Genomic DNA, 23358 nt, shown 5'->3' with positions numbered 1-23358 from the left:
AAAGAGGTTTTCCTCCCTATAATCATTCCTCCTGGTCATACTGGCTGTTAAAAGATCCTCTTAAAATGTAATTTCAATGTAATTGATAGGGGCCAAAATCCACAGTGTGTCCACAAAGTCGTTTTACGCAAAAATACATTGAAAAGCTCACCTGAAGCTGATATGAGGCTTCAGCAGTCTGAGTTAGTCATATCAAGTGGATATCTGCCACATTTACAGTCTTTTTAGCATCAAATTCCCTCTTTGTGTTTCTCTGTTGAACTGCGGTAGAAGTATAGTAACAAAAAGAGGGACTTTGGCACTAAAAAGACTGTAATGTTTAAAGATATCTACTTGATTTGACTCATTCGGATGGATGAAGCTTCATATTAACTTCAGATAAACTTTTAAATAATTTTTTGCATAGAAGGAGGACTGTGGATTTTGGTCCCCATCACTTACATTGTAAGTACATTATGAAGGGATCTTCTAATGGTCAGTATGAACAAGAGGAATGATTACAGCAAGAAAAACATGTTTCACTGTTCATTTGGGCTCCTGGCTGTTGTTTTAAGACAGACTTGGAAAATTGTGAACCCTTCACTGGTATAAATATCTTGTAAAGCTTACAGGAGTTATATATTTTAATAACGTTTTTGTTTATACATTCAGATATAGAAGAAATGTATTGTTCAATATAGGACTGGGCGATATGGACAAAATCAAACATCACAATATTTTGACCAAATACCTCGATATCGATATTGTGACAATTTTGTAGAGATCACTATTGGTGCTTTCACAAAAATATTTATACAATGAGATTTTTGATAAGTAATCATCAATAATGTGGATATAATTACAAAGTGGGTAAAGGCAAATAACTGAACAGCTACAACAGTCTGGTGAGTTCAGAGATAATATGTAGTCTCATATCAAGATATCGATATAATATCGATATATTGCCCAGCCCTAGTTTGATATTAAAAGTCAGCTCTGAAAATTTTGGCTTTTTGCTTTGTGAATACTGTATAAAATTTGGTCAAACTAAGCAAATGAATTAGATATAACTGTGTGTACAGATTTCTGTCATATTCAGTGAATCCGAACTATACATTTTTCCCAATTAAAGTAAAATGAAGGTAGATATGAGCAGCAATAAGTCGTGACAATTTACTCCACGTGTTGCTTTGTACGCGAGCAAGAAACAAAATGAATGCACCAGCGTTTGTCTGACTTGTGGTCACCCTTCAGCAGGCTGGTGACAGACAGAGGGGGGGAGAGAGAGAGAGAGATCCTCCACCGGAGCAGGAAGCTGCAGCTGGGACTGCCGTGAAGACAGAGCTGCTGCCGCTGCTGCTACAAAACAACGTCGACATCAGCAGGCAGCAGGAGGGGGGGAGAGATCCACCATAATGTAGACCAAACAAGAGCAGAGGACAACAACCAACCGAGCAACACGAGCACAGGCTGGTGTCGAGGGGAGCCGCGGGTGAAAACAGAAGCAGTGTTTTAATATTTGCATGTGGAAAATGAAGGAGCTGAAGGGCTGCGGTATGCGCTCCTCGGTGGGCTTTCTGTCCCGCAGAGAGCTGACCGGGCAGCCGCTCATGAAGGAGGAGTTCCAGCGGCGCAGGCTAGCCGGCTGCACCAGCCTCTACAAGAAGGACATGCTCGGACACTTCGGCTGCGTCAACGCCATTGAGTTCTCCAACAACGGCGGTGAATGGCTGGTGTCTGGTAAGTTGACAAATCCCCCCCCCCCCCTTCCTCCATACCTGCCTAGCTGAGACTGACAGAATGTGTTAGCATGCTAACGCCGATGCTAAGCTAGCCTAGCCTTTCTTGCTAGCAGGCTAACGTCAGTCTCCCAAACAGCGAGCAGCTCAGAGGACAGCAGCCCCCGGACCTGTCCCATATGTCAGTCCATAACACGATCACAGTGGCCGCTCAAGTGCACATTTTCTCGCTCCGATGGGTCTAATCGTGGCTACCTCCTGAAATCACAAAGCTATTTATGTCCTGAGAGGATTAAAAACAATCATCTGGCCTAGTATGATAGCCTCAGGCTTGCCATTTTTACTGTGCTGAGGATGTTTACTTTGAACAAGAAGGGCTGCTGTTGACTTAAAGTCCCCCTCCACTCAAAAATATGTTTTGCTTATTGTTCCTACAGTTGAGTGTTTGAGCTTCACTGTGCAGAATGATGTAAGTGCAGAGTTTGACACTAGAAAGGCTGTTTTCACATTTATCTGCTGAATTTGGGGAGTTTCTCTGAGCTCACATTTAATCTGATTTTAAGAGGTGAACTTATGAGTATGATTGGTGACATCACAACTATATTTGAAGCCAATCCTGGTCCAATATTCAACTCACACAAGTGTGATGTGGATACTTTGAAGCTTCCAGTGCACATACACTGAGAAGGCTGTCACATCAGGGACCTGTGCCCGGATCTTAGTATACTTGACCCCAAAGTCCAGTTTGTGTGATTAGTGTGAATACTGTGTAACGTACCCGGGCACAGACCAACGGACAGATCCACTTGAAAAGGTGGTCTTGAGTGCAGCTCATGTTTACTCATCAGGTGTGAAAACAGCTGTACCAAAACATGGAAGCGGACAGACCTACATGACACACCCACCTGACCCCTAACCCTAACTATCTCAGTGCTCACCTAAAACTAACTAAGGGGGTATGTCATGTAGATACAGAGTCCACAGATACACCTACTTGAAGTGGACTGCTGTTGAGAATGTGACGTCATAAGTATTCAACTTTCCCGTTCAAACGTGGCCACGAAAGCATCTCTCTGAGAAGGTCCTTCTTGATATTGTCCCCAAAATATCAATAATAGTAGGAATAGTGTAGGAATAAACATAAACAAATGTTGCATAGATGATGACGCAAGTGTGCTTCTTCTTCTTCTTCTTCTTCTTCTTCTTCTTCTTCTTTGTGTTTATTGGCAGCTCACAAACCAACCAGACGCATACCGCCACCCACCGTGTGAGTGTGTAGATACGCAAGTGTACTCGGTTACGTAACAACATCACTAATGTGAAAGCTTAGTGGCGGAGGAGTGGAGTGGAATTTTTAATAAGAGAGAAGGAGTAGATGTCATTATATGGATTTTAAAGTGGTAATTATACTGTTTTTTTGTGGAACAACCACATCAGACACACATTACTGTTCCAAGCAATTTGAGAGGGTTTTTTTTATATGTCAGTACAAGTCTGGAGGGGATCTTTAAGTAACTAGCAGCTGTGAGATTAGTGTTGTGGAGTAAAAATGAAATATTTCCATCTGAATTTTAGTAACAAATTGAAAATACTCAAGAAAAATATACCTCAGAATTATACTTGAGTACTACTGGATAGCAGATTGTGATATTACACAGATTTTAAAGTGGTAATTATTGCTATTATTAATTTTTGTGGAATAACCATATCAGACACACATTAATGTCCCAAGATGAGTATTTATATACATTTTAATCTTTAAATGTTAGTTTGCACCTCATTAACTTTTCCACCTTGATGACTGAAAGAGATTGTGTATACTGTGTATACGTTTCCTGGCCAAATGAGTATAATTATGAACTCTGATGGAGCATGAGCATGACTGATTGCTGCTCATGGTCAACATGTGGCACTATATACATACAGCACAAGTTTCTTTTGAACAGGGCTGCAACTGATCATTATTTTCATTATCGATTAATCTGTCGATTATTTTCTGGATTAATCATTTAGTCCACAAAGTGGCCAAAAATGGTGAAAAATGTCGATGACTGTTTCCCAAAACCCAAAGTGACGTCCTCAAATGTCCATAACTCAAAGATATTTAGTTAAATGTCATCGAGGACTAAATAAAGCCTAAATTATTGACATTTGAGAAGCTGGAACAAGACAATTTGGACATTTTTTCTTAAAAAATGACTCAAAGGGATTAAATGGTCATCAAAATAGTTGGCGATGAATTTTCTGTCACTTGACTAATCGTTGCAGCTGTGCTTTTGAACACATGCATACAGTTATGGCTGCAAGTAATGATTATTTTAATTGTTGATTATTTTTTTCGATTAGTCAACTAGTTTTAGTTTAATCTGTAAAATGTCAGAAAATGGTGAAAAATGTCCATCACAAGCCAAAGATGTGACCTAAAATGTCGTGTTTTGTCTCAACCAACAGTCCACAACCCAAAAATATTCAGTTTACTGTGATAGTGGAGTAAAGAAACCAGAAAATATTCACATATGAGAAAATTCTAAAATCGCTCGTGTCTACAGGTGGAGATGACCGCCGAGTGCTTCTGTGGCACATGGAAAAAGCCATCCATGCTCGGTCCAAGCCTGTGAAACTGAAAGGGGAGCACCTGTCCAACATCTTCTGCCTGGCCTTTGACAGCACCAACAAAAAGGTCTTCTCTGGTGGTAAGAGCAAGAAAAACTAGATCTGCTTTGTGCTACTCTGAGTCCTCTGAGTCCTTGACCTAGAAATTGAAGTGTTGTTGTCTGTCTGTCAGCAGCCTGATCTGATTAAATTAGAAAACTTTGATGAACTCGGGGATGTGTTTTTGTTTTTTTGCAGCTCATAACAAGCAGCCACACTGCAGGTATAGTGCAGTGAAATAAATGTAAAAAGAAATACAGATCTGAATGCAAATAGAACCAGAAAGAAACCCAATCTTAGTCTTTACATGATCAGAAATAAAGTTCTCTGTCAGATAAAATGTTTAATGGGTACTTTTAGTTGCAGTAATTCTGTATCTACTTCACAGCACAAGGGTAGAATTTTTTATGATGCTGAAGTTGCGTAAGTATGATATTTTGGAGGCATGTGATGTGAGCTGCTTACTGACCACTGTCTGGCTGCCATGCAAATAAGTCCAGAGGATCAAATATCTGTTGGACCGATGACGCAGTTTAAAGATTTCGTTGTTTGTCGATAGATAACTGACTGACCACGTCTTTTTATACACACCTGATGCCAGTTTTTCATATCAACACTGAGAACGAAGTCGAGAACTCACAACCCGCATTCCTTCCCTTCACGACTTGTCTGTTGGCTCTTTTATAGGAAATGATGAACAGGTGATCCTTCATGATGTGGAGAGGTGGGTAGAATAACACAACTGATACTGTTTTAACATTTTTTAACAGCCTTTTTTTTGGCTTAAACTAACACTGGGATGATTGTTGTTCTTACAGAAGGGAAACTCTGAACGTGTTCCTGCACATCGATGCCGTGTACAGTCTGTCTGTCAGCCCGGTCAATGACAACGTGTTTGCCAGCTCGTCTGACGACGGACGCGTTCTTATCTGGGACACTCGTGAGCCACCTCACGGAGGTAAGCAGAGATGCCATGTACGACTATGTAATACCTTTTTTTATCGTTGAGTCAGAAATCTATTCAAAACGGAGCCCTGTTTAAAGTATACGTGTGTAGTCGAGGCGTGTGGGGATAAAGCAGCTTCTAAATGACGTTAATAATTATAGATATCTCTGAACCAACGAGGATCTGATTTCTCATAGTCTGAAAATACACACCGCTGGACTGTGAGAGGCTTACAATGGATTTAGAGGTGGTTGTAGAAAAAATAAAAATCATGTGAAGTTTTCTGCACTGGAAGATAAATTAATAAATTGCAAGATTCATGCTCAGATTGGTAAAAAGTGCAAAAATTGACTTTATTTTAAAGATGATTTTTTTCTGCATTTTTTATTGAATAGCGTACAGGTAAGTGGAAACAAGCAAGAGAGCGATGGGAATAACATGCAGCGAAGGTCCCTGGCTGGAGTCGAACCAGGGACATTGCGGTTATGTAGGGTGTGCAGTAACCATCCTGTTAGCGGGATGATATTTTACTATTTATTTAACCAGGAAAACCTCATTTTCAAGAGTGTCCTGGCCAAAATAGGAAGCAACAATCATGAGTACAGACCAACAACATAAAACGGATAATATGTCTCAAAAAAATACAGCACAGTATCAGAGTGCAAACACTGCAGGTGTCAACCATGAATTAAATTCCTCAAATATTACATCCCGAAGACAAAAAGATTCCTTAAAACAACCCAACAGCCGTCTAGATAACAATGAGACACAGTAGGCTCTAAAATCCCCCTAAAAACATCAACAGCCTGTTGAGAAACAGACAGATTATGCAGCAGTGGTTTAAATTCCTGTAGAAAAATCAAATTTTTACAATTTTCAGTCAAGTCGAGGAAGGTTCCAGGCAGAAAATGAACCTTTACAATAGTCTGAGTGATAATAAAGATTACACAAACACAGCTGGTGTCTAAAGTCCTCTCTCACAGTTGTGATTGAAAACTCTTCACAGGGAATCACGCCGTGTATTTTAAGTGACTCTGCCGGACTGAAACGGGTGTAAACGGGATTAGTGAGACTTGTTGATAACTTTATTAATGCAGTGGATCATCTTGCATGACGTCCACATCCGTCTATTTTAGAAGCCTTCGTTGTGGCCAAGTTGGCCTAATAATACATTTAGCAGAAATCAATCTACCGTAACCGCCAGCAGGTGTTTTATATCGGTCTGTTACAGCACTAAAGCTCCAGTTTGAAAGGATGAAAGTTACACGGAAATGTTTCCATATCCCCTTGTTGGCTCAGCTATCTGTCATCTTTATAGTGGGATATTATTATCAGTTTTACTGTGGCCGAAAAGATAATGCATCAAAATATGTAAATACACCTGTAGTTTGGGAATGTTTTAGCGACTGTGATGTGAGAAAGTAGAATTTAGGAGCAGAAATTCAACATTACATCATTAAAAAAATGATTTTTTTTTACCAAAATAGACATAAAGATCCATCACAGAAGATTCGGTGTTAATTATCATGTGATTCTAATGCATTTTACTGGTTTATCTCTTCCTTTAGAGCCGTTCTGCTTGGCCAGTTACCCCTCAGCCTTCCACAGCGTGATGTTCAACCCCGTCGAGCCCAGACTGTTGGCGACCGCCAACTCCAAGGAGGGCGTTGGATTATGGGACATCCGCAAACCACGCAGGTTTGATATTTGTTCCCTGCTTTATATATTTTGACCCAGTTTTTTTAAATAAGTTGAAACTTTACTGTTCCTCCCCCCTGGGGAAATTAACTTCTTGATAATGTATTATAAGCATACAAATAAACCATAGAGGCAATGAAAACAGTGAAAAGAATAAACCTAATTAGAAAAAAATAATGCAGTGAAGCAATTAAAGTAGAATAATGGACTAAAATAGTTGTTAAGTCATGTAAATTTATGCTGCTGATAATTTGTTCCCTTTAGAAGTTTGGACAGCTGCAGAAAATGTATTTATGTCTTTTAATACATGTAGATTGTTACTTAGATTTCATGTATGATACAGATTTTATTTCATCATGTGCTTGAGAAGTTAGATGCTTTAAACCTGCACACAAACTGAAAAAGAAATAACCTGAAAATCTGTGTTTTTATATTTCTTTAAACAAAGAGGATATATATTTATTTTGTTACCCAAGAACCTCAGTGTTCAGCAAACTGTATCAGCAGAATCTGTTTCAGTCTGAGGAGCGACTCTTTTTGTGATGCACACTTGTCCTGATAATATCCACCAGGTGGCGCCGCCGTCTCACTTTTACCCTGATTACTGGTCCTCTTCCAGTTGCAGGACTGTCTCAATGCAAAAAACCAGTAGTTTATATTGATAAAATGACTGTGGAAACACTGGATTAAGTGTGTGTTTACACACTCAGGTTATGTTTCAGTCATTAGTACAAGTAGTAAAAGTAAACAGAGCCTTTCTCTGCAATGAGGGAATGTTAACAGGTACTCAATCACATACTTTTATAGTTTAAGTGTTAAGTAAAATACCCGTTTTATTTATTATTTTAACAAGTTGCTATAATCTTCAGATAAGCTACAGACACACACTGTTTATATTGTAACGTCTGATGATGTCAGCTGCATTTTTTTAATGAATAATATTGAGCAGAAAATGCTTTAAAGTCATCTAAGTATTTGAAAAACATCAATACCAAGAAATCATGAAATGTGTCACTATACACTTCCAGTAAGCTTGTGTTTACCAGCCGAACCAGTCTGTAATCACTTTATACCAAAAGACAGAAGAAATGTCCCAACACGTGCCCAACAACAGAATGTCATTGATTGGAAGTTAACAGAGATGAGATGCTCTTCTTGAAGCCTCAATTTGTGATTTGTGAAGATAAAAAAAAAGAGGATTGATAGATACAAACCTTAACTTGTCCAATATTCTCTCTCCTTCTGTCCTCTCAGCTCACTGCTGCGTTACGGAGGCAGCATGTCCCTGCAGAGCGCCATGAGCGTTCGCTTCAACAGCACGGGCACCCAGCTGCTGGCGCTGCGTCGCCGCCTGCCGCCCGTCCTCTACGAGCTGCACTCCCGCCTGCCCAGCTTCCAGTTCGACAACCAGGGCTACTTCAACTCCTGCACCATGAAAAGCTGCTGCTTCGCCGGGGACAAAGATCAGGTTGGTCATCGGGTCGTACAAACCCCTAAAAAACTAATTCTACAGTAAAACTACCAGAAAAGAAAGTTCAGTAAGTCATCTGTTATTAATCCTAAGATCCCAATTTTTCCAAAGATAACATACTGTACGCGTCAGGCTTACACAAAGAGAACTATATGTATGAAATGATACACTCCATGGACATGTGCAACTATAAAAGAAGTGTCTTCGATATAATATATTGTGTTTAATTTAACTTCTGATAGAGCAAGCAGATACAGATGACGTCAAACAGTAAAAATAAAGTGTTATCTGACTTTGTGATTACTTAAAAGGAAACTTAACGAGAATATTGGGAACATGTGGGGTCAATAGAAAGAATAAAAATAGAAGAATATATTGTTTCCTTCTGTGAAATTGGGACATTCGGGTGTTGGAGCGACACCAGAAGTGCCTGTGCTCAGCCAATGGTCCTCCCATAGGTCCTCCTCAGACATGACATCACCCTGCAGTTATGTTTATTATGTTAACATTATCCTCGGGTGTCAGCAGAGCTCATGAAGGCTTAAAGAATGATCCTCTACATGGGCGAAAAGATAGTTTAAAGGGTTACAGAAGCGTGTCGTGACCATGAGGTCGCCGGTTTGAATCCGCTCGCCAAGTTGACTGACTGCCAAGGAGGATTGTTGAGGAGCTTTTGAGCAGGGTCATTGTTCTCTGATTGATCAGCGGAGACAGTGTGTTTTGAGATATACTGTATGTATAAACTTATATAATAGTTTAGTTGTTGTGCAGTGATATTATGTGTATTTAAAGACGGGTCACTGGTTCCAGTATTGTGTTTTGAATTTCTGTTTCTGGTAGAGACTTTTTAGAGACTTTTTAAAAATGTTTGTTGTTGCTTAAAGCAGCATTTCATTAACCTTTTGCAGTCACTGTTTTTGCTATGGGATGTAGATTTGGGAGGTAGGCATCAGGATGAGTTTGGCTTAATACTGATAATGAATTAACACATGCAACTCCTCTGAATACTCAAAAACCGTCAGCTGGACAGAGCTCAGCAGTTTCCTACTGAAGGCTTTTGGGTTTTATAACGTTTTAATTGTTATACCTTTAAAAGTACAGCCTTGTAGAGCTAGAGTGATATCCAACAGAGCTGATATATCGGCTGATATCAGCTTGTCGCAGAAAATTACAGTGCAGAAATGTAAACGTTAGGTTTGAGGTACTAACTGTGTCTCCTTTACATAGTTTTTCCACCAGAAAGAAAGAGTTTATTTTTCTTTCTCATTACATATGTACATGCAGTTGTTTAAAAAAACAAATGGATCCTAAAATTATTTAGGGATCCTTATCAAAAATGTTGTTATTTTATCTGTTTGTGTAAGAAAAAATTCATATCGACTGATATATTTTTAAAGTGACATTGTTTTTGTATTTTGATTTATCATATATTGAATTTCCAGGGATAGCCAAAAACAGACAATACGGTGTGCTTATTTTGCAGATAAACAGTTTCTCATTTGTTTTTTTCTATAAAATGTGATTCGTACCACTCACTCCACTGCCTTGACATCACTATGTGTGAGCTTATGGACTGTGAGTGAGTGTTTACACGTATTTCAGCGGGTTGTGGGAACCATCGAAAGCTTCACTTTCAGTTTGACATCAAATCTGGAGTTTTTCTTTAAACCAAGAAGAAAATTTTTACATCAAATCTTTCGTGGAGTGTACGTGTTAGATGTCTAGTTTTAATAAGAAAGCACAATTTAGAGGAAATAAGAAGTAGCAAGAGAAACCACGATATGTGACAAAAGGAGGTAATAGAGGTTTGACCAGATGATTTTACATGTTTAAGTAAGAGCTTTATCCCACCGTGCCACCATTTCTCTCTCACCGCTCTCAATTCTCAGAAACGTCGTCATACAGACCCAAAACCACAGACATTGGAGGATTTTCTCAGAGTGGTGTGAAACCAGAGGAAGAGAGTGGCAACTTACCAGATTAAATTGATGGAAAAGAAAGAGGGAGGGGAGTTATGGGTGTGACATTCCTGCTTGACGTGTCCTCTGGGAACCTGAGGTGGAGCATGCAGGTGTTCATTTGAGTGTGTTCATGTGCCCTGGAGTTACTACGGTCTGAGAAACAGTCTGTATTTAAGGAACAATGATTTTTATGCAGGTTTCTTTTACATAGACGTAGATTATTGCTGTTTTTTCACCAAAAGTCAAGTAAATATAGTTGGTAGAAGAGTTAAAAAAAAAGTGAAAATCGATAGCCTCTTCAGAGACCAACAGAATATTTACAGAAGGAAATTAAAGACATTTGTTTAAATGTTTGGCAGATAAAACTCCACGAAAATATTCCACGACTTGACAGCATGTCAGAAAACGAGCAGCACAAGACAATGCCTTCAAAAATGGAAATGACTCAACAAAAAAATGTGCGTCTAGATGGTAAAATAAGGCTCGATTAACATCCAGCTGAACAAAAAGAAGGAAAAGAATGAAGGAAGAAAAATGAGGGGAAATATTTTTTAAAACCAACCAAACCAACCTCTAGCCAAACGCTAGAAAAAGGACATTTTATCAACGAAAAAATTGGCAAATTCAACGACCAAACATCTCAATTCTGGAAATAACAACCTATTACAGCCCGTGCAGAAAAAGCCAGTTTGTATCCCTTGTTTTTTTTCTCTACATGTTGCTTTAAAACACATGTATGTATAAGAACAGAGAGCAACCACCACCCCTGTCCTGTCAAAACTTACCTTAAGCGACAGGTTTAAGTGGAACCATCTGTTTACAAAGTCTAATAACAGTTCAGACGTGGAGCAGGAGCTCCGGTAAGGTCAGACTGTCATGTCATGTCAACATGGCGTTTGATCGCATATTATGAGACACATTACTGTGATAAGATCTGCTGGTTTTGTACCATATATTGAATCCCCAGGGTTCGTCTCTCCCGATGTGTATTTAGATCAAATTTACCCTTTTTCCTGAGATCTGCAGGAATGTTTTGTATGAAATAGCACACGCTAAAATCACTAAACATTTTTTTTTTTTCTTCTCAGTACATCTTATCCGGGTCAGACGACTTCAACCTCTACATGTGGAAAATCCCAAAAGACCCAGAAGCAGGTGAGTTATTCAGTCTGTCTGCATCGACTGCATATTTATGTGGATGTATGCTGATGTTCAGTAGTATAATTTAATAACCTTTGGTCCCAAGGTGAGAGTTAAATTTCTTCTGTTTTCCCTTCACAGTAGTGGAAACATTTCACTTGTTTACTTTGTGTTTCTTTAAGTTCACGCTGTTCACATTTTCTAGGGCTTGTAAACAGATGAACCACATTACTGACAAGTAGTTTGTTTGTCGGACAAAAGATTCAATGCCGTCATTCTGCAAGGTTAAAGATTTCAATGGCGTCTGTGTAGGCAAAACAAAGCTGATACCAGCTGCTGTAGCTTTTAACCACAGATGGACTTCTCTGTGCTCTCTAAGCCTCAGACTGTGGATTGACCCCCAGTTCATTTGGTCAAAACATACCTTCCAGACATAAGTAAATATCGGATATCCTGTATCAACATCTGTCTCAAATCTCTTAGAATATTTGTGATAAAAAAGAAAAAAAAACAACATCTTTAGCTATTATTTGTTAAAGGGGACATATGCACATTGTCACGTCTCTACTGGAATATTTTTTGATGATTTACAGTAAAAAAACAACTCCTTATTTATCTTAAACTGGCCCTTTATGCCGCCCCTCGGTTCAGCCTCTGTCTGAAACAGGCCGTTTTAGCTCCTGTCTCTTTAAGGCCCCCTTCCGCTCCCGATGAGCCCACTCTGTTCTGATTGGTCAGCTTCAGGAAGCTGCCCCTCAGCACTTTTGGAGGCTACATAAACAAAAACAATAGTAGCAGGTTTTTACTTCTTTTTCTTGTTCTTAACTCAAAATGTCAACTTCTGAAATATACGAGTTGACAATGTGAACAACACATGGAGCAATCTTAGCAACAATCTTAGCAACAACCTTAGCAACAACGGTTACGGAACAGACAGCCGTTTTTGGGCATGCATGAATGATCTGATGGCGTCGCGACGAGGAAGTAGATGTAACATTTCAAACTGAGTGTTCAGAGCTGACTGAAGCTTTTGACTACCAGGAAGTATTTTTACATATGATCACGACTGACAGTTACCCAAAAACCCATCAACTGTCATCAGATTCTGAGTCAAACCCTGATTGGTGCACGGAAACGCGTGATATCATCTTTTCCCAACTTAGCCCCGCCCCCTTCAAAACTAGTGAGGAGAGCACAGAGAGAAAAAAAAAACATAAACTGTTCCAACTCGGGTATAAAATAGTATGTTTATGTAGGATCCCGTTACTCGTTGTAAGACGCCGAAGGCCCTTAAGCACCAAATTTAGCTTGAGTCTGAGTGTTCCCACCTGCCCAAACTAAATAAAAAAGAAAGGATAAATGCTGAAAAGTAAGAATTAAATCCTACACATGCAGTATGCTCGCTGTGAATACGCCTCAAATCTAATTATTTTAAGAAGAAAATCCCCCAAAATGCAGCGATCCAAGAATGCGGTCTTTTCTAGCTGTGTGGCACCTCCTGACATATTTATGGATTTTATTTTCTCTGTAGTTACTCACACTGAAAATATGTGCACTAGACCTATTTGGTGTCAGACTAATGGCATACTATGAGGATTACATTACGGCTCTTACTACTGTTGTATTTTCTGGAAGACGGTACAGAAGCAGGTTGAATAATTGCGGCTGTGTTTGTTTGCTTTAATAAAGGTGCTCTGTCATAGGTTTGTATCTCTGCGGCTGTGTGTTTATGTATTTTGACAGCTAACCCACATCCTGGTGTTCTTTTTTTTTTTTTTTTTTTTTTTTTTAAGGTGGCGCTGGTCGTGTGGTGAACGGGGCTTTCATGGTCCTGAAGGGTCATCGCTCCATAGTGAACCAGGTTCGCTTCAACCCTCACACCTACATGATCTGCTCCTCCGGCGTGGAGAAAGTCATCAAGGTCAGTTAAAGAATATCAATAAAATGTGTCTTTTTTTTTTTTCAGAAAGACTTGATTAAATCTAATTTTTAGCGTCTGGATCAGGTCCCAAAGGTGAGTAAAAAAGAGGAGAGAAAACGGTAAAGACCTTGTGTAGTTTTTCCTGTAAGTGTACATCCCGACATTCGACTCTGCGTGTCCTGAGACGTTCAGACAGTAGACGTGCCCTTAAGTGAGACATTGATCTCGGATGACACAGTGTGCAGTAACCGACAGAGCTCTGACTTCCCTGTGTGTAAAAGATGGATTTCCCCTATCATTGACTGTAGTTTGAAACAGATGAGAGTCCACACAGCTGGGTCACGGGAAGATAGAAATGGTTCCACAGATACAGTATTTCTGAAACCGGACCCACACTATGATACACTGTCAGGCTCTCTAAGGTCATTGTAAGGTAGCCTGGATCAAATACAGAAGGTAAGTCTTACAGCTGAAGCTTCCACTGTAGTTCAAGCTTCATCAGCCTGTAACATCAATATTTTTTGTTTTAAACTTAAATTCTAACATTTCCCAGCATTTAAAATTGAAAATATAAATCCATCAAGTTATATTTCTTATGTTAAAACCTCCACAGTGATTCTTCTCAAGCAGCTCGTTTTGATCTGTTGACTCCTTCCGTTTCAAATTAACTTTATTTATCTCCGTAAGGACGATTGTATGCAGCAGCTCATTGCCCAGATCAACAGATACACACACACACACAGTTGATAGGAAAGAAAGAAGAAATAACACCACTCACAATGAAGGCTATAAGCTTAAAAAAATAGATGTGAAATAATTAATAAACACATGAATAATAATAAATGCCAACCAAACAACAATCTAACACAAAGTAATGAGGCTGTGCGAGCGTAAGAGGAGCTGAGAAGCGGGACAGCTGAGGGGATAAAGGACTTTGAAAAGAGTCTGCGGTTGAAGAGCTACTCATCACAACATTAAGGTTTTACACTTCTGGAATAATGAGCTCAGAAAACAGCAGCTGTGTGTTATAATTCTTGTTCACTCACAAGCTTTCTGAGCGATGATGATTCACCGTATTGTCCCGGTGCTGACCTCTCACTTTCTATGACTGAGTCGGTTTACGCATCACCGGCCTGCGCTCATAGAAACACAATATATTAATTTGTTATCTTTTTCTCTTATCAATGAGCAGTCATTTGTTCTTTTTTTTTAATCAATTTAGCCAGACAGCTGGAGAAAGTGTTGTTAATAAGCTCATGTTAGGATGATAATAAGCTAGCAGCTTAACATCAGCATTTTAACATCTAATAGTTGTTAATATGGATGGAAATATGCAACATTCATCCTGTACACAATAGTCTGATTAATGACTGAAGACACACCCAACATGATATGTCACATAAGCGCTCCATTATTAAACACCATCTCCCCTTCATGGTGCTACCTTGAGTTATACTTGTGGATGTTTTTGTGCAAATATTGCTCAAACACCTTTTTTAAAATCACTAAATAAAGTGGAAGTTGCAGCTGGATTACCGTTATGTAAAAACAATATGATACAATCTCTGTTAATCATAGTTTAAATAGTGTATAAATTAATTTGATTATTCTGACTCCTACGACTATGATTTTCTCAGGTTAAGGTCATCAGAATATGCAGTTTCTTACTCAGAGTATAATAGGGTTCATATCAGGATACTGAAGTAAAGTAAACCATTTAGTAGAAGAAGAAACTATTTACATTTATCATCCAAAAGCATTCAAACATGGGTGAGACATTTTTCTTCTTTTTTTTGTCCGCACAGTAACACCAGCTCTCTGTTTTGTGCGTTTCACTGTACGGAGGGAAAGGTGATACAGGTCCAGGTGTTCTGCAATAAGAAGCTATCAATAACAGGGAATCTCTATAACTCACTCTGTGTTCTCAAACTCTCCCTTTTTGCTCCTGACTTTTTCTCCTATCATTTTTCATTCTGTCATTCTCTCTTCCCATCTGCCCAACTTTAAATCTTTCCTTTATTCTTCCTCCCCCTTTCCATCCTTTCATCCCACCCCAGGTGTGGAGTCCCTATCAGCAGCCCGACAGTCTTGGAGACCTGGAGGGCCGTGTGGAGGACAAGTCACGCAGCCTCTACACCCATGAGGAATACATCAGTCTGGTGCTCAACAGCGGCAGCGGCCTGTCTCACGACTACGTCAGCCAGTCCATCCAGGAGGACCCGCGCATGATGGCTTTCTTTGACTCGCTGGTGCGTCGAGAAATCGAGGGCTGGAGCTCAGACTCTGACAGCGACCTGAGCGAGGAGGCTATCATGCAGCTCCACGCCCGTGGCCGCCGCTCTACGCGGGCTACACCGGCGGCTCCCGTCGTTGCCTCGGCTGCTGCCGCTGCTGCTGCTGCTGCTGCCGCCGCTGCTGCTGCTGCTCACCACAGTGACTCTGATAACTCCTCCTCCTCCTCCCTGGCTGGACCGGATGCTTCAGGAGGGGAAGAGCAAGCTGCAGCAGACGGGGAGGAGCAGCCGAGGAGGCGAAGCAGGCATCAGAGGCACCAGTCGGGCTTCCTGGTGAACGAGGACTCAGACTCGAGTGAGTTTTGGCTCGACCCCATGCCTCGGCCTCGTTCTCCGAGCCCCAGGGACAACTCCACACTGTCCAGCCCCACCTCCTCCCCTTCACTTCCTGCTGGAGCCTCCAGCTCCTCCACATCCACTTCCAGCTCCAGCAGTGACGACGAGGAACGTCGCAGCGCAGTGAGGCGGCGCAACGTGATGAGGCGGCGACGCATGCACGTGGTCTCAAGAGCTGAGGAGCGACCCGAGTCTGTACAGGCTCTGTTTTCAGCGATCGACTCCTGCAGTTACCCGTCGATCTCAATCGATGACCTGTCTTCCTCCTCGTCCGGCGAGGAACAAAACTCTCTCGAAGTTAAGCCGTGCATCAGCGGCGGCAGAGACGAGGACAAATGTCTGAGCCCTTCGGACTTTGTGTGTCTGAGCCCAGTAATGTCTCCCGAGAGTCAAGAGAATGAGGAAGGGAGTGACAGGACTGAGCAGGGAAGACATTCAGCTGCATCTCCTCCATCACTGGATGCACACAGGACTGAAGGGAGGGCTTCTTTAGAGAGCTCCGATAGCGGAGAGGCGTGTAGCAGCTCGGCGGCTGCAGACAGTAACACTCAGAGCCGGCGTAGCCCTGGAGTGAACGGGCAGCACCGGACTGTGGCACCAGGATACATGAGTGAGAACCTCCATGTGTCCTCAGAATCAGAGGAAGACAACAAGCCACAGAGAGACGGGCCGTCCTCTCAAAAAGGCCCGGCACAGAGCGCTCTGAAACGGACTCATATGAGATCAGAGGAGTGCGAGTCAGGATCCTCACCCTCGGAAAAGAAGTTAAAAACATAATGACACCTGTTTCTTCCACCCCCTGGAAATAAATCATTTGTTAACAGACTTAATTTAGGAAGTGGGTTTTCTATGGGTTTTTACAACTCAGCTTTTTTCATTTTGCGTCCTTGTTGAAGTCATGTGACACATATGAACTCACACTGCTGACAAGCAGAAGACGTTAAGGAACTTTAAAAAAAAAAAAAAAAAAAAAAGAAGGTGTGATTATTTTTTTTGTTTCAGAACAAATGAATTGGAACGTGTCGTCATTCTTGAGGTCAAACCACAGATGACATTAAAAGATTGGGAATAAAAAAAACACGAGCTAAATGTTGTCGATAACAAAAGGTATTTTAAGTGAAGCGCTACTCGTTTATTTTCCTGCAGCATCAGTGTTTCTTTCTCATGCTCTGGTTGTTGCACAGAGCTCCACCCGGGATTTGGAGCACCTCCAAGCATAACAAAAAAAAAAAAAGTCTTATGGAGGACAAAAGCTTTGCAGCGTTTTAATTTCTTGTGTTTCACACTGAGCTTAAATCTGATTGGGCTTATTTTCATTTTTAAGTGATTGTTAGCTGAGACTGCTTCAGGGTGCCTGAAGAATTGACTGTGTCTCCGTAGAAATCCTAAGGAGCACCATTTGTTTAAGCTGTGCATTGAAAATGATGCTTTCAGTGTCTCTACCAGTTGTTTTTTTGTCTCATTATCCAGCCCCTGGGTACCATTACAAGCCAGCGCTCGCTTTTGTTTTCCTGCAATTAAAGAATCATTTGTTCTCCAGTGATAATGCTACAACTTCTTCCTGGGGCTCCACTGATTCACAACACGGTTCGAGTGGTGAAACATTTGCTCATCTTACACACGTCCGTCTGAAATAATGGAAAAACGAGTTATTTTATTGTAGATTTGGGTCCCACCGCTACCAACTGCTGACCACGTTGTCATGGCAACACAGCCTCAACTCATCCCTGTGAAGGAAATGTGAAGCCCGTTCAGCTGCCTGTGACCTTGAGCAACCGGTGTCAGCCAGAGTAGAATATTTTATTGACTGGACCAGAAGCCATCTTGGATTTAGAGGATAGTTACAGCCGTTATTAGCAGTTTGCCAATTTGAACAAAACATATAAATCACTGAGAATTACAACGGTGATTCAAAAGTCACAAAGAGTTTTATTACAAAACGCAAATATATCCACATCTCTGTGAAGAATCTGCCTTTTTGAGTGGATGGGTTTTATGAGTACGGGACGGTACAGTGCATAAGTCTTGGGCCACTTTGAAAAAATGACAGCAAAACTCCCTCACCATAAGATCCATATAGTAGCTGTTCTGAAGCTTTCAGTCATATCACATGATCTTCCTCAGCAGATAGAGTCATTGTGGACTTGTAGATGTTAAAGTTTCTAAGCACTTCTTGTCTTTGCGGGTTTGAAAGTTGCAATTGAAAGCTTGTTGTTGGCATGGAAACAGTGAGGAAACAATATAATTACAAGAAAAAATGGAAATTTCAACTGCTATTTACAATTCCATGACAACTGGGCAACTCTGTCTGCTGAGGAAGATCCTGTGATACAATCGAAAGCCCAAGAATAGCTACTAAATGGATTTTGTGGTGACCCTATAAGACCCTAAGAGTTGTTTCAAGGTTGAGAATGAAGTGTTACTGTAGTTTAAAATGTTAATACAGTACAAGTTGTGAGAGGTAATTACATAAGAGAAATGTTTTCAACTACAAGTAGTTCTGTAGAAAAAAGTTTCAGTTGCTCATCTGTAGATTTTATGTTATATGAATTTGGAAGGTTGTTTCTGTAACTTTTAACTTCAGCTACATGTTTTCTCAGGTGGCCTGAAACTTCATGCAAATCAGCTCATAACAGTAAACCGATAAGCAAAACAGTCTAAATAGTGCAGGGTATTGTCGCATCATATCCGCCAGGGGTGCAGCCGAAATGTTTGACATTCTGAGGTTGCAGTCCAAGTTCCCCCCAAAGCACACACCCTCCCACTCAGAAAATTATTTAATCTTGTCGTATTTAAATGATCACGTGATGTGGTCTCAAAACGTCTCTTTTCACTGCCAGAAAATAAAATTCTGGTGGATAGATTGTGAATAATTTATCTATTTGTTTTATTTGGCTTAAAAGTAGTCGAATTGAACTATTTTGAATCTAAAGATACTGGAATCAGCTGATTAATTACCCACCATGTGTAGCTGTTAATCTGTAAAACTCCCAAAAATTCCTTGGCAGACATGATGACCTCAATTTTCTCAGTAGTAGTGACGAGCCTGATGTCTGCTGATGGGATTTCGTCACCGTATTATCACGTTTAGTCATGAAACTATATCAAGTAGGTCAATATGAGGTAAATTTTTAAAGAACACCAAAGGCAACAGGACAGAACAAGACAGGATATTGACACATCATGATGTGAATAACCATAAATGGACTAGTTTTTTTTTTTTTTTTACGCCTACTCAGCCTCCCCTCAGATTCCCCAACAGTGTAATGATTGTCTATGAAACACATGATGTCATTGCTGTCTGAGGAAACCGCGATGCCAGTTGTCTCTTGTCTTACAGCCTGAACTATTCTTCATTCTCCTTGCCAGACAAAAGCAGACTACCAGAGGGCATACCAGTGGTTGTTAGAAAAAATCACACACACACACACACACAAAAAACACATGGTACAGTATCACGGGCTGATGGTGAAGTAGTAATATGAAGGCAGACAGAAATGCAGTCGAGGGTTATCAAGTTGTTTGTAGAACTTCTCAGTGTGGCCGTCACTTATCTCCAGGAAGTAGACACCCTTCATTTAACCCCCATGCTCCCCCTGGGATGAGTATTCAAATAGTGATATCATATACTTTAGGGTTGTTTACATTTTGAGTGTGCCGGCTGGGTCGCATATGGCTTAATGATTAATTACAGGCTGCAGATGCAGAGGAGCATAACACAGTCAGCTTGTTTTTAACGGCTAACAACAGCAGTTTTACAGCTGTGACATCAATCAAAATGATTTGAAGAGTTGAATATTTATGAAATCCTTTAAAGAATAAAGTCTCATATCTTTTACAGTTACTCTTTGGCTGGAACGGCACTCATTAGTGAACTTACAATGGACTTTTTTTAATCTTTATTTATCCAGGGAAAGTTAACCGGTTACGCATGCTCTTTCGCAGAACACCCTCCCTTATAGGTCACATTCATAAGTGGGAGGTTGAGTACAACCACAGCCTTTGAGGACTTCCAGTGGAGCGAGCATGGGTTTAGTCAGATGCACCACAATCGTATGGGAGGGGACGTGAAAACCTTTTCAGTTTCTTAAGTCAGATCCTGTGTTTGACCCTTAAGCTTCCAGCAGAAATCAGCCTCCACCCACTGCTTCATTATGTTGCAAAAGAGCAAAACTCTCTCTTTTAGTTGTGTGTTTTATCCTCTGCTGGGTTGCTTCTATAGTCCTTTCGGTCACAGATGGTTTTAGGCTCATGTTGTTTGACCACAAACCCAAACACATGTACAACTCAATGGGATTATCGTGCTTGTTCTGCAGTATCCCATACATGGCTTAGCCTTAACAGCAAGGGCAGCTATTTAAGAATTCCCCTCCCGACATGACTGGAATACCTTGGGAACGTGCCAGAGACCAGACAGAGCCAAACGCACCATCTCTTCACATGACCTGTGCCTCAGAAAGCAGGCACGAGCTCCTTTGTACCACTGACTCTTCAGGAGATATTCTGGGATTCTGCTGAATAGTATCATGTTGACGTCAAGTAGCTGGAGCGGATGAAATTTCTCCAGTATGTCCAAACCAAACTGTGGAGTCTGGAGTGTGCCATCAGAATAATTATACACATTTCAGTGGTTACTTAGAATGAGTTAATTGATGCGTTTAATAAGCCATCATTTGCAGTCGTGAGAGGAAGAGCCTCTCTCATCAGCGCCTGTCGCTTCTCTGTGGGTTGGACCGCTTTTAGTTTTTAGTGTAGCAAATGAAACACAAAAAAAGGAACATTTAAAAGCTTTTCAGATGTGCTAGAAGTGTAGCTCTGTGTCAGTAAGTTGATCCACTGCTTTGGTCCAGTCTGACAAACTGTATCTCAACAACTGGTCGGTGGATTGCCATGAAATTTTGTACAGACGTTCATGATCCCCAGAGGAAGAACCCTGCTAACTTTGGTTTAGCTCTTGACGTTTCCTGAAGTGCCACCATGAGGTTCACATTTGTGTTTGAAGTGAAATTTCTCAATTTACTGTTGTATGGATTTGGTACACGCATTCATGTCTTCCTCAGGATGAATTGTAATAAATACGGTGATCCTCTGACATTTCCCTCCAGCGCCACCATCAGGTCAAATTTTTTTATTTGTCGAAGACTTTGGTTTGTGACTAAATACCCGCAGAAGCAGTTGTACCTTGTGTTTGGTGCTAGTTAAATAGTTTTATTTATCATAACAGATTCCATTTTATCTCAGTCCAAATGTTAGACATTGTAAATTGAAATTATAAGCAAGTCTTGTGACAGGAAATACAGAATAGAAGGACCAAGACAATAAATAAATAAATAAGTACATTAATATAAAGGCAAATTGAATTATATGTTTCCAAACAGGTAATTTAAAATAATTGTACATATACTCTTTTTTAAATTTTGACCAGATTTTAGATTTTAGTGCATAAAATATGATGAAATCATGAAGGAAAAGAGGAAATATTGCAATTTTTTGGGGAGGGGGGGGAATGAAATTTGTGAATAAAAAAAGTACCCATTATAATCATTACATTAATAATAAGATTCAATTTTAGGGTCTTTACATTCAAAATATATATTATAACATATTATACAAAGGAAGTTTAAAGTTATGTTTATTATGGAAATGATGACAAAAAATGACATATACCTGCTTAACATCAGCATGTTCACACTGTCATAGGCCACATAAGTTCAGCCTCACAGAGCCACATGGCTGTACAAATATAGCTCAAATTTATATTACTAATCCAATATGAATTAATTAGATATTCTATTATTTGAAGACAGAATAATGAAATAAAAGTAATTACTTGGCACAGATAATGAACATAGCCTAATAATAATGAACATTTTGGCCAGAAGTTTTCCGGAATAGCACAATCTTTGTTTTTCAAACGCATCAATTATTTAATTGACTTAATGAAGTAATGGAAAAGAGTCTAATTATCTCTTTGGCACACTCCGAGGCTCCACACCCAACAAGCTGCAGCTCTATCATTGACTTTCTGTCGTCACCACCGGACTGAATGCTGCTGCCTTTACTGCCTGCACCTCTGCACAGGAACCGCAGCCTGCTTCCTTAACCAGGGACCAGGCAGTGAGCTGGCAGTCTGCTCCCTGTCCGTGACATCACTTTCCCAAACATTCACCCTTGGAAGTTTGTCCATATATGGAAGAGCGCTCCACTTTCTTCTGACTGTCGGGGCTATCCAGTGTCGGCATATCTTCCCTGCTGTGTGTGCGTGTGTGTGTGTGTGTGTGTGTGTGTGTGTGTGTGTGTGTGTGTGTGTGTGTGACAGAGACAGACAGACAGAGAGAGAGAGAGAGAGAGGGGAAGAAAAGAGAGAGGGTTGGTTTACCTTACAAGGCAGACAGACCTGGCCATCGCTTCAGATGTTTACAGGAGCTGCGTTGTGACTCACCTTTTCTTTTGAATGATCTGTTGTGCGCAGGCGCGGTGCAGTAACGTACTGTAACGCGCAGTGGTGTACAGTAGGCTTTCTGTATTAAAGAATGCTTGTCTAATTCCCAAAACAAATGGGATATGGCGCTGAAACAAGTTGTCACGTTATTCCCTTTGCAGTACAACATATTATCTGAGATAACTGTGTCGCTTTGAAGCTGAAAGTCTTGACAGGTGCTGTAATTCTGATTATTTACTGATGAATATGTGCAGCAGAACAGAAAATACACCAATGTTAAGTTGAGTTAAACCCATTTTCATGTTTTCCAGTAATTTAAACATGAATTCACCAAATTTTACCAAACTATGACATCACTTCTAGACACCTTTTTTGGAAAGTAACTATAGGCTACTGCTATTTACTCGAGTACTGTATTTAAATACATTTCTGAGGCACTAGTGCTTAATTTGAGTATTTCAGTTTTACTCTAATTTACTTGTATTCCACATTTTAGGGAAAATGTTTTACTCCACCTATCACATACAACATTAAAATGCTGCTCACATGTTATTCATCAATAATAATATTCTAATAGGCCCTTCACAGTTCTGACTACATAATAATGTATTTACTTTTGAGTAATTTCTGGTAATCTGCACTTTTACATAAGTAACATTTTGAATGCAGGACTTCATATGTAATGAAGTATTGAACTAGCAGTTAGGAGTATGTAAGAAATTAGACAATATAGTGGAAAGTACATTTACTTAATTACTGTACTTAAGTACAATTTTCTT

At 40.2% G+C, this 23358-nt stretch overlaps 1 protein-coding gene across 2 annotated transcripts; it reads left to right on the top strand.

Annotated features, from left to right (window-relative positions):
- Positions 1–897: 897 nt before the first annotated feature.
- dcaf5 (ddb1 and cul4 associated factor 5) lies at positions 898–17683 on the top strand. 2 transcript variants are annotated; one of them, XM_067614420.1, is made up of 9 exons: positions 898–1719; positions 4268–4411; positions 5058–5094; positions 5189–5328; positions 6885–7014; positions 8269–8482; positions 11535–11601; positions 13380–13507; positions 15565–17683. In XM_067614420.1, the coding sequence occupies exons 1-9, from the start codon at positions 1503–1505 to the stop codon at positions 16912–16914; spliced, it is 2427 nt and encodes an 808-aa protein (XP_067470521.1). In that variant the 5' UTR covers positions 898–1502; the 3' UTR covers positions 16915–17683. The 2 variants fall into 2 exon arrangements, with proteins under 2 accessions (XP_067470521.1, XP_067470522.1); XM_067614421.1 differs by lacking the exon at positions 898–1719 and adding an exon at positions 2967–2985.
- The last annotated feature ends 5675 nt before the right edge of the window (positions 17684–23358 follow it).

Source organism: Thunnus thynnus, chromosome 16, assembly GCF_963924715.1.
Source record: "Thunnus thynnus chromosome 16, fThuThy2.1, whole genome shotgun sequence".
Taxonomy (NCBI): Eukaryota; Metazoa; Chordata; class Actinopteri; order Scombriformes; family Scombridae; genus Thunnus; species Thunnus thynnus.
The sequence above is the reverse complement of the archived record's forward strand: the minus strand, read 5'-3'. Positions and strand labels throughout refer to the sequence as shown.